At 36.1% G+C, this 16195-nt stretch overlaps 2 protein-coding genes across 6 annotated transcripts; one reads left to right on the forward strand and one right to left on the reverse strand.

Annotated features, from left to right (window-relative positions):
- Nucleotides 9623–10843, forward strand: LOC18793075 (putative F-box protein At5g62660). Its single transcript, XM_007226213.2, has one exon. The coding sequence runs from the start codon at nucleotides 9623–9625 to the stop codon at nucleotides 10841–10843; it is 1221 nt and encodes a 406-aa protein (XP_007226275.2).
- On the reverse strand, nucleotides 12009–15825 carry LOC18792617 (putative pentatricopeptide repeat-containing protein At1g26500). 5 transcript variants are annotated; one of them, XM_007227272.2, is made up of 4 exons: nucleotides 14239–15825; nucleotides 13749–13907; nucleotides 12836–13571; nucleotides 12009–12685 (listed from the first exon to the last, which is right to left on the reverse strand). In XM_007227272.2, the coding sequence occupies exon 1, from the start codon at nucleotides 15772–15774 to the stop codon at nucleotides 14284–14286; it is 1491 nt and encodes a 496-aa protein (XP_007227334.2). In that variant the 5' UTR covers nucleotides 15775–15825; the 3' UTR covers nucleotides 12009–12685; nucleotides 12836–13571; nucleotides 13749–13907; nucleotides 14239–14283. The 5 variants fall into 5 exon arrangements, with proteins under 5 accessions (XP_007227334.2, XP_020411553.1, XP_020411552.1 ...); XM_020555964.1 differs by having other exon boundaries at nucleotides 12836–13288; nucleotides 13467–13571; nucleotides 13749–15825; XM_020555963.1 differs by having other exon boundaries at nucleotides 12836–13288; nucleotides 13451–13571; nucleotides 13749–15825.

Below are 16195 nucleotides of genomic sequence, written 5' to 3' on the forward strand. Positions count from 1 at the left end.
GATGGAAGTCTCTATTGCTCAATTCTGTAAGACATTTATGCATTTTTTAAGTTGGAATTCTTGGAGTGATATTATAATTAAGAAGGCATTTTAGACGTTCTCAAAATGCCCTTGCAATTATAACATGATATAAGATTCCCCGGAGGTGGCCAGTTGGTAGGGATGTGATATGGAGTGGAAACGTGAAGATAACCAAAGACCAATTTCTTTCGTCTGGGAGCATAACCAAAGACCAATTTATCCTCACCAGTGATTGAAACATTTAAATTTCTCGACTCTATGCAAATTGTATTAATTAGTTTCGGTGTTTTCTTTTCTTTTCGTTTGTGTGTGAATAATTATTTCTGTGCAGAGTCATTCTTTAACTTATTTACAATTTATTCAGGTTGATGTTACTAGAATAGAAAATCAAATTGTCTTTTCGCTCTGAGGATGGTTTGTTTTTTAATGGTGTCGAGGATTATTCTCTTCAAATTGCGAAGATGCTAGGTTTAAATTGACCCTTGAGAGAGGTCTTCCAGCAATGATTGGCTACTTCATTACAAGACAGCTTCCATATCCAGCATTGTCCTTCGAAAATGGTTCATTGTGCTCTATGTGGTATTGTTTGGGACAAAAAGGTAATTTGACTTAATTACGCTTATTTCTTACATTTTCGGGCTCTAGCTGAAGCTAATTTATCTATATATATAAAGCAAAAGGCAGAGAATGGTGAAACATTCAAAATACCCTTGGTTAATGCAAACATTAAGAATTAAAATTATTAATTAAATGAGGATAATATGGTAAATTCATAATTTTTCATATTAAAAAAATTAAAATTAAAAGAAAATTCAGATAATGGATCCTATTTTTATGGAACACAACTATCCATTATCTTTTTTAATTCTAAAATAAATTTAAATTTTTTTAAAAAAAGCCTCTCGCAGGCGCAGAAGAGCGTGCAGAGAGGCTAGTATATATAAAACAAAAGGCACATAATGGTAAAACATTCAAAATACTAGAAAATACCATTGGTTATTAATGTAAATATTAAGAATTGAAATTATTAATTCAATGAAGATAATATGGTAAATTCATATTTTTTTCATATTAAAAAAAAATTTTAAAAAGAAAAATCAGATAATGGATCCTATTTTTATGGAACACAACTATTCATTATCTTTTTTAATTCTAAAATAAATTTAAATTATTAAAATAAAATAAAATGAAGGAAAGAAGAAAACAAAAAGAAATATATTTGGCCGTCCACGTGGGTACATCCTGTGGAATGTGCGCGCGGTATCCGAGGCCTTTTGTAGGGTGGAGAATATATACAAAGAAACCTTTGCCAACTGAGGCCAGGGCATTTTATTGTTTTGAAGATTAGTGACAAATGGAAAATAAATCACATAACCAAACCCCCCAAGTAAAGTAAGTACGTAGGTGGATATGAAGCTGCTGCCAACAGAAACAGAATTTGTATGTGGCAGTACACTACTAGTTGCCAAAATTACCTCTCTCAATCCCATACCAAACTTACCTAAGTCAATTCAATATCATGGCAAAGAACCTTTTGTAGATCCTTGATAGATATCAGCAACTTTGTAGTTACTTAATAATGGGTTGCTTTGTTTTACAGGAGGTAACTAAGATATTGAATGCTGTTATTTACCTGGCTTTTCTTCACCAATATTTGCTGCATTTGGTTGGTAGCAGCAAACCAGATATCCCATCTCCCACAGAGTTTGTTTTCATGCATCTCCATTTCAGTTTATTTATTCGTGTTCCTCTTTCAGGAAATTATCAGAATTCTGCTTACCATGAATGGCCGTGGCCGAGATAGGAGGATCCGTGACAGGATTTGCGCCTTGACTAATGAATTAATTTCTGGTATCCTTTCCTTCCTGCCAATCAAGGATGCTGTAGCTACATCCACCCTTTCCCTCAAGATGGCTCAACGTATGGACTCTAGTCCCTGACATTGAAATTGATGACTACTCACTACGCGACATTGACCATGATCAATGCCACACCATTGTCGGGAAAATTCTCAGCCCCCAAATGCCTCCACCCCTTGAACTCAGCAAGGTCAAAATGAAATTTTATGATCACACCTACCCCGCCGATATCACCACTTTGATCCGTGCTTCTCTAAAACGCATTGTCAAGGAGTTGGACCTTTCTATATGTCCAGATGACGAAGGAAACAGTGAAGAGGTTAACTTCCAGCTGCCCATGGAAGTATTTACAAATCAGCATCTCCAGGTTCTGAAATTGAGCAAAGTGAAGGTTGTTGTGCCACCAGATTCCCGCCATCTTTCAAGGTTCTGCATGTGGTACATCTCATATTATTGTGACAAATCCTTGCAAGATTTCTACAGTTTCTGCCCAGTGCTTGAGGACCTAACATTGGAGGGAGAGCTGAACGAATATCCTGATGAAGAAGTATGTTGTCTGTCTTTCCTTGTTCTGAGATGTGAATTATGGCCGGTTGGGAGGGATGGGTTGTTCTCTGTGATAAAGTGGGAGCTATTGCGATGGCGCGCATGTTTGCTACACAAATACGTTGGGAAGCAAGGGTGATCGACCTTCAGAATGGCAGTGACCAACGATAACTTGTTTGCCACAAACCATTCGTGAAAAAAATGATTGTTTTACTTCAGGAGGTTTCATCATTGCGGAAGTATACAATCGGTTTTCCTCTTTTTGCTCTGGTAATTTCTCTCATCTTTCCAGAATTCAAATTCGGATGATTTGATTTAGTTGTCACTCTTGAATTTAACTATGTTGTTTTTGCGTTGGTTAGCAGATTATATGATTTTGAAAACAAAATGTAATACATGCTCAGAATCCGAAGAACCTTGAAGAAGCTCATGAGTCATCACAGGCACTAGTAAAAAAATACCCTTGTGCAACCAAATTTTGCGCGACGAAAAATTATCCGTCGCTCAAAGTCTTGAGCGACCAATTTTGCATGACGAAAAACAATTCGTCTCGCAAAGTCACTTTGCGCGACAAACTTGTGCGTTACGACAATACATCGTCGCTCAAAGTGACTTTGCATGACGAAACAATAAACTTTGTCACGTAGAGTCTTTATAAAAATAAATAAAATAAAAAAATTGAGTCTTTATAAAAATAAATAAAATAAAAAATTTATTTTTTAAAATCTTTGCATGACGTAATCCAAACATTTTGTCACCTAAACCAATTTATTTTTGTTTTTTATTTTGTATGCATAACACTTAAGAAATTAAACAGTATATATATTTATTAAGTAGCTTTAAATTTATTGTTTTAGATCGGATCGGATTTTTGTTAGAAAAATATATTATTGTAGTTCGGATTGGGTTTTTGTTAGAAAATATATATTTTAAATTGACGATTGAATTAGTTCATTGTATTCATAAAGGGTCAAGGAGTGTAGCTATCAAAAATCATCAAAATCGGAGTTAAAATAACCGTTAAATCATGATTTTTTATTTACAACCGTCGAAAAGTTTGTCCTGTTACTTGATCTCTGAATTTTTATTTTTTCTGTTTTTTGGCGTATATGATCTCGAAATATAAACAAACAAGTTTGACGGTTGGATCGTTAAAACTAGTTTCGTTGAATGCGTATGCCATCAAAACAATATATTCACTAACAATTAAGAGTTTATTTGTACCTTCGTTATATGTAACATAAGATTTTGTAGTATTCACTAGTGTAAATATTTTAAATTGAAGATCAACTTCAGTCACTGTATTCATATATGGTCAAGGAGTGTAATTGTAAAAAATCATCAAAATCGGAGTTAAAATAACCGTTAAATCGTGATTTTTCATTTATAACCATCGAAAAGTTTTGTCCCGTTACTTGATCTCTGAATGTTTATTTTTTTCAATTTTTGGCGTATATGATCTTGAAGTATAAACAAACAAGTTTGACAGTTGGATCGTTGAAACTAGTTTCGTAGAATGCATATGCCATCAAAACAATATATTCACTAACAATTAAGAGTTTATTTGTACTTTCGTTAAATATAACAAAAGATTTTGTGGTATCCACTAGTGTAAATATTTAAAATTGAAGATCAAATTCAGTCATTGTATTCATATAGGATTAAGGAGTGTAGCTGTAAAAAAATCATCAAAATCAGAGTTAAAATAGCCGTTAAATCGTGATTTTTCATTTATAACCATCGAAAAGTTTTGTTCCGTTACTAGATCTCTGAATGTTTGTTTTTTGCGATTTTTGAGGTATACGATCTTGAAGTATATACAAACAAGTTTGATGGTTGGATCGTTGAATGGTGTGTGTGTGTGTGTATATATATATATTTATTTATTAAGTAAGTAGCTTTAAATTTATTTATTTTGTACGTATAACACTTAAGAAATTGAATAATATATATATTTATTAAGTAGCTTTAACCTTATATTTTAAATCGTAAAATTATTTTTTTTATTTTTTTTATTCATAACAATTATTTTTACAAATATTGTGCTACGAACCAATTTTTCATCTCTCAAAAGTTTGTGCGACCAACAGTTCGTCGCGCAAAACTCTAAAAACTTGGGCGGGTACCAAAAATGGGATGCAGGATTTTTTTAAATTTTTTTTTTATAGACTTTGCGCTACCAATATATATTTTTCGTCGCGTAAAAATTTTAAAATTTGGGTGGGTACCAAAAATGGGACGTGGAAATTTTTTATTATAATTTTTTTAGACTTTGCGAGACCAATATTCCAATATTTTTCGTCACGCAAAACTTTAAAAATTTGGGCGGGTACCAAAAATGGGATGCGGGAAATTTTTAATTTTTTTAAATAATTTTTATAGACTTTGCGCGACGAAAAATATTGTTGGTCGTGCAAAACTTTGCCCAACCAATACTCCAATATTTTTCGTCGCGCAATTGCACAACCAATATTCCAATATTTTTCGTCGCGATCTTTGAGCGACGAAATTCTCTTTGTCGCGCAAATTGTAAAATGTCGTAGTGAGGGAGAGTGAGCATGTGGAAGCTGTAGATTAGAAGGCAAAGAAGTAGCTGCAACTCTTTTTTCTATTTTTTGGTTTAAGGCGTTTACACTACTACATTTTACACTTTGCGCGACGAAGAGAATTTCGTCGCGCAAAATACATTGTAGTCGCACAAATTTCAGCGCGACAGAAATTTCGTCGCGCAGAATCCGTCGCGCAAAGATCGTGAAGAAAGACTTTGCGCGACGAAGTTTTTTCATTGGTCACGCAAAGCGACTTTGCGCAACGAAAAAATATTGGTCGCGCAAAGTGACTTTGCGCGACGAAAAAATATTGGTCGTGCAAAGTGACTTTGCGCGACGAAAAATATTGGTAGCGCAAAGTTGTGCTCGACGAAATACATTGGTCGCGCAAAGGTTTGCGCGACGAAGTACATTGGTCGCGCAAAGTTTTGCGCGACGAAAAAAATTGGTCGCGCAAAGTCCTAAAAAAAATTTAAAAAAAATAACAAATTCCCGCGTACAATTTTTGGTACCCGCCCAAATTTTTTGAGTTTTGCGCGACGAATACTAACGTCGCGCATATATTTGCGCGACGAAATATTTTTTGTTTTAAATTTTTTTAATTTAAAATAAACTAATTTAATAGTTTGCGCTACGAAATATTTTGTCGCGCAAGGTTTTTGACTTTTTGTTTTATTATTTCTTTAATATTAATTAATTTATATTAATTTATTCAAATTTTTATTTTTAAAATTTAATTTAATTGTATGATTTCTTTTTAAAATTACTTTAATTTAAATTGATATTAATTTTTTCAAGTTTTTACTTTTTAAATTTAATTTAATTGTATGATTTTTTTAATTACTTTAATTTAAATTGACATATTCAAAATAAAATTACATATGAAAAATAGTGATCAAATTATCCAATAAATATATATATATAATATTCAAAATATACACATAAATTAACAAAGTACAATAATAAAATCCTAATACAAGCGTATTGTGGTGGTAGTGGCGGAGGATATGTTTTGATAGCTTCCTAATCCTCAACTTTAGCCGTCAACGTCTCGATGATTCCCTACAAAAAAAACAAATATGGTCAAATAACCAAAAAAAAAAAAAAAAAAAAAGGCATAATCTCCCCTAAAATTGTTATACCACAAATCCAACCCAAACTCCAATCCCTCCCCTTTACTCAACCCCAAAACCCACACAAACTCAAAATTAACTCCAAAAACACATATTAATGAAAAAAATTTAAAATTTGGAGAGAATATACCTTTTGGCAAGATTGAGAGTGAGTGAGAATGAGAGGGAGAAGTGAGTGTGAGAGAATTAGAGAAGATAGTGATAGAGAGATGAGAGAGTGAGTGAGAGAGATGAGAGAGTGGGTGAGAGAGAGTGAGAGATAGTGAAGAGAGAGATGAGAGATTAAGTGAGAGGAGTGAGTGAGAGAAATGGTGGGATTTGGGGAGAGGGAAAGAGAAAGGAGAGGTAAGAGTAGAGAAAGACATTGAGAAAATGGTGGAGTTATTTCGGTTTTAAAAATCGTATCACTTTTGCGCGACGAAACATATTGGTCGCGCAAAGTTTTGCGCGACGAATATATGAATATTGGTCGCGCAAAGTCTAAAAAAATTATTTTAAAAAAATACAAATCCCCACGTCCCATTTTTGGTACCCGCCAAAATTTTTAAATTTTTGCGCGACGAAAAATACATATTGGTCGCACAAAGTCTACAAAAATTCCCGCGTCTGATTTTTGGTACCCGCCCAAATTTTTGCGAGACGAAAAAAATATATTGGTCGCGCAAAGTCTAAATTTTTTTTTTTTAAAAAAAAAATCCCGCGTCCCATTTTTGGTACCCTAAATTTTTAAATTTTTGCGCGACGAAAAATACATATTGGTCGCGCAAAGTCTAAAAAAATTCCCGCGTCCGATTTTTGGTACCCGCCCAAATTTTTGCAAGACGAAAAATATATATTGGTCGCGCAAAGTTTTGAGCGACAGAAAATATTGGTCGCGCAAAGTCTAAATTTTCTTTTTAAAAAAAAATCCTGCGTCCCATTTTTGGTACCCGTCCAAATTTTTAGAGTTTTGCGCGACAAACTGTTGGTCGCACAAACTTTTGAGTGACGAAAAATTGGTTCGTAGCACAATATTTATAAAAATAATTGTTATGAATAATAAAAATAAAATAATTTTATTTTACAATTTAAAATATAAATAAGGTTAAAGCTGCTTAATAAATATATATACTATTCAATTTCTTAAGTGTTATACGTACAAAATAAATAAATTTAAAGCTACTTAATAAATAAATATATATACACACACCATTCAACGATCCAACCATCAGACATGTTTGTATATACTTCAAGATCGTATACTCCAAAAATCGCAAAAAACAAACATTCAGAGATCTAGTAACGGGACAAAACTTTTCGATGGTTATAAATGAAAAATTACGATTTAACGGTTATTTTAACTCCGATTTTGATGATTTTTTTTACAGCTACATTCCTTGACCATATATGAATACAATGACTGAATTTGATCTTCAATTTAAAATATTTACACTAGTGGATACCACAAAATCTTATGTTATATTTAACGAAAGTATAAAAAAAAAACTCTTAATTGTTAGTGAATATATTATTTTGATGGCATACACATTCTACGAAACTAGTTTCAACGATCCAACCGTCAAATTTGTTTGTTTATACTTCGAGATCATATACGCCAAAAATCGAAAAAAATAAACATTCAGAGATCAAGTAACGGGACAAAACTTTTTTACGGTTATAAATGAAAAATCATGATTTAATAGTTATTTTAACTCCGATTTTGATGATTTTTTACAGCTACACTCCTTGACCCTATATGAATACAATAACTGAATTTGATCTTCAATATAAAATATTTACACTAGTGGATACCACAAAATCTTATGTTATATTTAACGAACGTATAAATAAACTCTTAATTGTTAGTGAATATATTGTTTTGATGGCATATGCATTCACCAAAACTAGTTTCAACGATCCAACCGTCAAACTTGTTTGTTTATACTTCGAGATCATATACGCCAAAAATCGAAAAAAATAAACATTCAGAGATCAAGTAATGGGACAAAACTTTTCGACGGTTATAATAAAAAATCACGATTTAACGGTTATTTTAACTCCAATTTTGATGATTTTTTACAGCTACACTCCTTGACCCTATATGAATACAATGAACTAATTCGATTGTCAATTTAAAATATATTTTTTCTAACAAAAACCCAATCTAAACAACAATAATATATTTTTCTAACAAAAATCCGATTCGATCTAAAATAATAAATTTAAAGCTACTTAATAAATATATATAATATTTAATTTCTTAAGTGTTATGCATACAAAATAAAAAACAAAAATAAATTGGTTTAGGCGACGAAATGTTTGGATTACGTCATGCAAAGATTTAAAAAAATATATATTTTTTATTTTTATAAGGACTTTGCGCGACGAAGTTGATTGTTTCGTCACGCAAAGTCACTTTGAGCGACGATGTATTGTTGTCGCGCAAAGTTACTTTGCGCGACGAATGTTTTTTCGTCGCGCAAAATTTGGTCGCGCAAGACTTTGAGCGACGATGTATTGTCGTCACGCAAAAGTTTGTCGCGCGAAGTGACTTTGCGCGACGAATAGTTTTTCGTAGCGCAAAATTTGGTCGCGCAAAGGGTTTTTTTTACTAGTGTTTGTAGCAATTCATACATCCATTATTTCTTTCCTTTTTTTTTCCTCGTGCAATTTTTTTGTTTTTTTTTGTTTTTTTTTTTTGTGTGGGTCTTATTTGAGGAATTGTGGATGAATTCCTTAGTGTGACCATCATCACCATTATGTTGCGTTGACAATATAGATATTCGGGCAACATGATTGCTATGTCGTGGATTTTAGAGTACATCTATTTGCCCAATTTTTATAGTAGATCATGTAGTCAATTGGCTAGAACGATTACATGTAACTTCTTTTTATGTTTTTATTTTTGTTCCTTTCAAATAATTATGTGACATTCTTTGTGATGATAGCACAAAATTTTGTCCCTTTTAGACGTCATTGGGAATATAGCAAAGCCAAATGCCTGCCGTCCCTTGTGCTCACTAGCCTTCAGCTTCAGCCGTTCAACCCCACAGCAGCAAAACCACTGTGAACAAGAGAGTCGAAGCTAATTATATATAAAAGCTGAAAGATTGACCATGTTGGTGGAAAACAATAGTATTTAAAAATGAAAACCTTACACGCGGAAAAATATCATTGGATTTAAACACAGTTAGATGTAGCAAAAATCAAATTTTAATCCTACAACCATGGGAATTTGAATTGTCTCAGATAAAAAAAGGATACCAATTCAGATATGGTTAGAATTCCTTTGTTCTTTTAGCTTGTTAGTAACTCTGTTGACCTATAAATGCCAAGCCAACAAGCGCTAGCAAACTTATAGCATCCCCTGTGTTTCTTTTTCTACCTCTTTAGCGTACTATATTCAGGTCTTTCCATGGCCAAAGAAAGTCGTCCAAGGAAACTGGTAAAATCGAGATATGTATGTATAAACCCTGAGCTCCCAATCGAAATCATATTCTGTCATATACTCCCACGGCTACCACCAAAGTCTCTGATGCGGTGCAAGTGCGTATGCAAGTCTTGGTCTTCCCTCTTCCGCAGCCCTTCCTTTGTCACCGCCTTCAACAATTTTCACTGCAATGACAGAAACAAGAGCACCACTAACTTCCTTTTCCAGAAGAATAGTCGTTTGTTCTCTTCAAAGATAGAGGGGCAACAAGGAGAGAATAATTTTCTAATTCCAACACCCATAGCCCAACTTCCACTCCAGACTCGGAGCAAATTTCTCGAACGTTATCCTGATCATGTGCAGTATATTCTAAATCCAACACCTGTTGCCGAACTTTCATACCTGAGTCGATGCGAAGCTCTCGAATGTCGTCCTAATCGTGTGCAATGTGTCCATGGTTTGATTTGTGCATCCTCTAGGTGTGGTCCTGTTTTCATACTTAACCCTAGCACTCAAGAGTCCATCGAACTTCCCTATGTAATAGATAATTACCGCTTCGCATACGCTACATATCACTTCGGCTATAGTCCACAGACTAACGAGTATAAGGTTCTCCAGATCTTGTCCTTTCGTCTCAACCGACTTAGCAATAGGCATATTCGGTTCAACACATTCACCCTAGGTAGGGATTCTTCATGGAGGCCATTGCAGGTAGACCCTGCCCACCTTCGTTTTTTATATGCTATAGGTCACACCTCTGAGATAATGAATGGGAGAAGTACTGGATGTGTGTGCCTGAATGGGGCCATACACTGGATCCATGGAACGCAGAAAATAATAGTGGTATTTGACGTTAGGGATGAGACCTTCAGACTGGTGTCACTACCTGAAGAATATGCACGAGAGTTTGGTCCAGATAATTATGGCCCCAATAAAATTGCTTTCCCTACAGGTGTTGTTGAGGTGGGAGGATGTGTGGGTGTGTTTGCTGACAAGTCGTGGGGACACAACGAGATAGTGTTATGGATTTTGAAGGACTACAAGAACCTTGTGTGGGTTAAGGAGACTATTACTGTGATGCCAAGAGGAGCAGGCTATGTTGAAGCTTTGGGTACAATCCATACAGGTGAGCTAGCGCTCGCGCTCTATTTTCATGGAAATTCACCGGGATTTGATGACGGTCCACCTCAGTTGCTTCTTTATGATATGGAGAGCAAACAATATAGAATACTTGATTTCATTTTTCCTAATAATATGGGAGTTGCTCGGGGAATACCAATTAAGTTAATTACTAGTTATGATGATAGCATTGCCCCCTTAAAATGAGATGGATGATGGCCAACCTTATAGCTATCTAGGGTTTATCATCTCTGAGCTAGTAAATACATGCAATTCTTAGTTATGCTTCCTATCCATTATAATGAAAAATAGATATATATTTTGGGTGTTTCTCGTTTTTCGCACACTAGTACTAATGAAAGAGTTCTATAGTGTTGGTTGCAAGTGATTTTGATGGAAGCAAATCACCCACAGCACAAAACCCTTCAATCAAACACGTGTATGTAATCCCGTTAGGCCTAAGTTGATTTGGACGGATTAAAATCTGTTAGATTTATCAAGTGGTTAATATTTTTTTAAATATATATATAAATACACCAACACTAAATGTAAGACTTTGAATCCCTAATGGAGTTTGCCTCTGCATACGTTTCTAAATCCCTAAACAATCCAAATGTCGATCCACCAATTACACACCACCTCCCTTGTGCTCCCTAGCCTTCAGCTGTTCAACCCCACAGCAGCAATAACACTGCGAACAAGAGAGTTGAAGCTAATTATATATAAAAGCTGAAAGATTAACAATGTTGTAAGGAATAAGCAAAAGGACAAACGGGAACTTAATTGCTGGAAAATAATTGTATTTACAATTAATTAACACAACAAGTCACGCATGTGTATATTTCTATAAATATATATATATATATATATATATATATATGACATGTCATTGGATTTGGATGTAGCAAAAATCAAATTTAATCCTACACAAATATTAAAAATCGAACCATTGGAATTCAAATTGTATCTTATCAGGATTTATCTTATCTTTTTTCCAGGAATCAGGATTTATCTTATCAAAAAAACAATAAAATGATACTAATTCAGATATGGTTGGGGTTCCTATTTTCTTTTGGCTTGTTTCTCTGTTTTCCTATAACAGTCCTGATCTCTTGGACTACAGGAGTCTAAGAGATTTGTGGTCATTCACCGTTGGATATAAATTCAACGATTCACTCACTCTTGCACTCCTTTTTAAAAACTTTTTTGAACCATTGAATTTACATCAGACGGTAGGTGACCACAAATCTCTTGGACCACAGAAGTCCAAGAGATCGGGACTGTTTCCTATAAATGCCAAGCCAACAAACCCTAGAGTATAGCATCTCTCGGTTTCTTTTCTGCCTCTTAGCTAGAGTACATTATTCAGGTCTTTCGATGGCCAGAGAAAGTGGCCCAAGGAAATTGGTAAAATCAAGATATGTATATATAAACGCGGAGCTCCCAACTGAAATCATATTCAATCATATACTCCCACGGCTACCACCAGAGGCTCTGATCCGGTGCAAGTACATATGCAAGTCTTGGTCCTCCCTCATCTGCAGCCCTTCCTTTGTCACCGACTTCAACGACAGAAACAAGAGCAACACTAACTTCCTTTTCCAGAAGAATACCCGTTTGTTCTCTTCAAAGATAGAGGAGCAACAAGGAGAGAATAATATTCTGATTCCAACACCCATCGCCCAACTTCCACTCCCGACTCGGAGCAAATTTCTCAAACGTTATCCTGATCTTGTGGAGTATATTCTAAATCCAGAACCTGTCGCCGAACTTTCATACATGAGTCGATGCGAAGCTTTTGAATGTCATCCGAATCATGTGCAGAGTGTCCATGGCTTGGTTTGTGCATCCTCTAGGTGTGGCCCTGTCTTCATACTTAACCCTAGCGCTGAAGAGTCCATCGAACTTCCATATATAAGAGAAAATTACCGCTTGGCATCCGCTACATATAACTTCGGCTTCAGTCCACTGACCAACGAGTATAAGGTTCTCCAGTCCACAATCATCAACTGATGGGTTTTGCAGAACCAAATTCCAACGTCACCCATTCTGCAGTGAAAGAAACCCATCAGTCAGCCCAATAAGTTATGCCTTCACTCACAGTTGAACAATAAGAGGCAATCAAAACCAGACTTCCCTTTCAATTAGGAGTACCAAATATTGACAAAGAGATGGGACAAAATCATCGAGGCGGCTTACCCTTAATCCTACAACTGTAGGTGAGGCTTGAATATAAGCAAGGTCATGAAGAGCAAAGGTTGGCTTCCTTATGAATACGAATTCTTGAAAGAGGCTGCTCCCCATGAACTCGCCTTTTTCAAGGCTTGCAAAAACCAGCAGAACGCCAACCTTAGTTTTATTTCTTTCATCACACACAGCGTCATAATTCAATCAAGAATCTCAGAAGAAGAAACTGAATTAAGAACAAGAGAGGAAAGCCAGCTGAAGATGATGGGTTTGTGAGTTCCAACGATAGCAACAATTATGGAATCTAAAGAAGATTCCACCGTGCTCCCATTTTCCGCAACCAGTGCTCTGCCTTTGCAGTTTTAACATTTTCAGCAAATGTAGTCGCTGATTAGGTGGATGCCAGGCTTAACTCCTTTTTTATGTGCTCTGAACAACATCATATGGCTAGGCATTCCAAATCCCCTGTTTTGATTGGGTTTTCCCATTACAAAAAAAAAGTAATTAGAAATATTATTTTGAAAGGATTTTTGTTTTTTTGGCACATCTTTTGAAAGGAAATTGAATATTGCACTGAAAGGGATAATAAATCATTTGTCATGTAAGGAGCCAAGCATGGTTATGTACACAACATCCAATGAACCTCTACATTCCAGCACCCAAAGTAGTTCCAATGAAACAGAACAGGATGATGAACTGAAAGCCATGCCAAATGATAATGGTGCTTCTCCTTATTGGTGCAAATATTCTGCAGAAGAAATAAAAAGAGTTAAATTTTAAGTTTTCAAAATGTCTAGGTTGCAAACTCATTGGTCATGGAGTAAGTTTACAAAACATGTCAAGGAGTATATTTATGCCTCGGTAATTAGCACACTAATGCAATTTACATGGCACAGCTATACAATGCATAAAACTTGTGGTTTACCTGGAAAATGGGACACGTCCTTTCATAACTGTGCACATAACCATATACTGCAATATCAACCTTGTACTTCTGCCATAGTTTCTGAAGGCTCTCCCTCCCCATTGGCTCCTCAAATGAACCTTCAGCCACATAAAAGCTCGCAGAAGAATAACCGAGTACCTGATGTGCCAGAAATATCAGCCATGGTTGTTTTTGTCTATCAACTGATGCTAGGCAGTCTTAATGAACTTGAAGTTAGATCATGTAAACTCTCTCTCTCTCTCTCTCTCTCTCTCTCTCTCTCTCTCTCTCTCTCTCTCTCCGTCCAGAGATTTCTAAGACAAGAGTACTTCAATCAAACTAAATTAGAAAAACCCAAGATAACCTGGAACTAATCATAATGGCATCAATCAATTTCATGGTACAGACTACGGTGGCCGAAGGAATTAAAGAGGGACAAGGTCAATATAAAGTATGTCATTCGAAATCATCAATTCAAACACACCACAACCTGATCTCATATATCAGTAAATTAAAGAGCACATTCAAGCTCTCTTCATGGCTCTACTTCTCTATTTCTTCTTCTATCTCTCGTGGCCATTTTCTCCCCGTATCTCTGAAAAATATCCGCCAAATCAACCAACCCGACTTCCCTCAGTTTTTTCCCCACCTCCTCGAACATCCCCACCCCTTCCTCATTTGAGTAGTAATGCAAAAACTTATTATAATCAAATCTAGGCACCTCAAGTCCTCTTTTGATCACTCTCTCCACATACTTGGTGGCTTCTAGTGACTTCCCTGCCTTAACCAGACCACCAACAAAAATGGTATCAAAATTCACAAGAGGATCCGATCCCTTCCTTCCTCTCTTTCCCAAATGTCCTTGCAATAACATGATATAAGTGTGCATGTTAGGCTCACACCCCTTTTTAATCATCTCCCTAAACACTTCTGTTGCTTCACGCAATTTTCTTAACCTTAAAAGGCCCTTGATCATCCCATGGAACACGTTAATATCCGGTTTTTCAATCCCTTCCACAATCTTATATGCCACTCTAACTCTACCTCTAGCTAAAAGGCCGTAAACCAGTGAAGCCAATGTGGAATTATCTGCTTCGATCCTTCTCTTTTGCATTTCCTCGAACACCACATGAGCTTCCTCAATCTTCCCACTTTTACACATCCACTCAATCACAAGCCTATAAGTTGAAAGACCCAAATCATCCATCCTATTCACCCTCATCATCTGAAAAACCTTCAATGCCTCACCGTATCGATTCGTCTTGAAAAGGGTCTCCATCATTTTCTCAATGGCACCAATATCCGGGTCAAACCCTTCATCCACCATCAAATTCCAAATCTTTGAAGCCTCAATCAAATCACCCACATCACAAAACCCTTCAATCAAACACCTGTACGTAACCCCATTAGGCCCAATCGACTCCTTCAACTTAAAAACTATGAACTTGGCCTCAACAACAAGCTTAGACCCACAAAGACTCTCAACCACCTTATTCAAAGTCTCCAAACTATAATCAAACCCATACCCATTCATGACATGAAAAAATTCAACACACTTGTTCAACTCCCTGGCCTTGGCCAAGGTCTTTAAAGCAATAAGAAAAGTCTTATCATTCACCAAACGGCGTCGTCCCATTTCATGGAGCATGTCCCAGAGGAGCTGGATGTTCCTGGCCTTGCCGATTACGTCAACCATTTTGTTGAACGAGACGGTCGTGTGAGTGAAATTGGGGTGGGTTTGGGTGTAGAGGAAGAAGAGATAGACGGGCCGCCATGAAAGAGGGAAACTGTTGCATACCTGGAGGAAGAACTCATGGGTGAGTTGGAAGTTGGACGAGTTGAGGTTTGAGTGGAGGCGTGACTCGGGCGAGTTCTGTTGCTGGTAGAGGATGGTGCAGACTCGGAGGAGGTGGGCTGGGTTCACTGGGGATGGGGTGGCGAGTTGGGTCTGAGTTGACTCGGTTGTTATGAAGCGGAAGAGGTTTATGAGGGGCTTTGTGAGGCTACTACTTCTTTGTCTGATCATCTCTACGATTTTGGCTCTATTTTCGACCAGGTTTCGCCGCGTCTGACTGTATCACTTTTATGACTTGGAACCTGACTCGGTCGGCCCAACTCAGTAGAGTTGCTGCTGATTGTCAACTAGTTGGGTTGGGTCAATCTGCAGCCTTGCCTTTGTGGGCTGCAAACCAACGACTGAACGAGCCTCTGACGAGTTGAGCCATGGTTATTGGCAGCAGCCCCATGAGTTGACTAATTTTTAAATAAAATTATAAATAGAAGCTCTTGTCTGCTTTGATTTTCTCTATTATGATCTGCTTTATTTTTGTCTTTCACACACCACTTATTAAAAATTTAATCTAAGAGATTGAAAATTGACACATCATTCTTAAAACAGAAAACCTAATTTGCTTCTAATTAAAAAAGAAAAAATAAACCCTAACTCT

Source organism: Prunus persica, chromosome G1, assembly GCF_000346465.2.
Source record: "Prunus persica cultivar Lovell chromosome G1, Prunus_persica_NCBIv2, whole genome shotgun sequence".
NCBI classification, from domain to species: Eukaryota; Viridiplantae; Streptophyta; class Magnoliopsida; order Rosales; family Rosaceae; genus Prunus; species Prunus persica.

Excerpts from the sequence above, each read along its gene's own strand:
- LOC18793075 (XM_007226213.2), top strand. The coding sequence starts at position 9,623 with ATGCGGTGCAAGTGCGTATGCAAGTCTTGGTCTTCCCTCTTCCGCAGC.
- LOC18792617 (XM_007227272.2), bottom strand. The coding sequence starts at position 15,774 with ATGATCAGACAAAGAAGTAGTAGCCTCACAAAGCCCCTCATAAACCTC.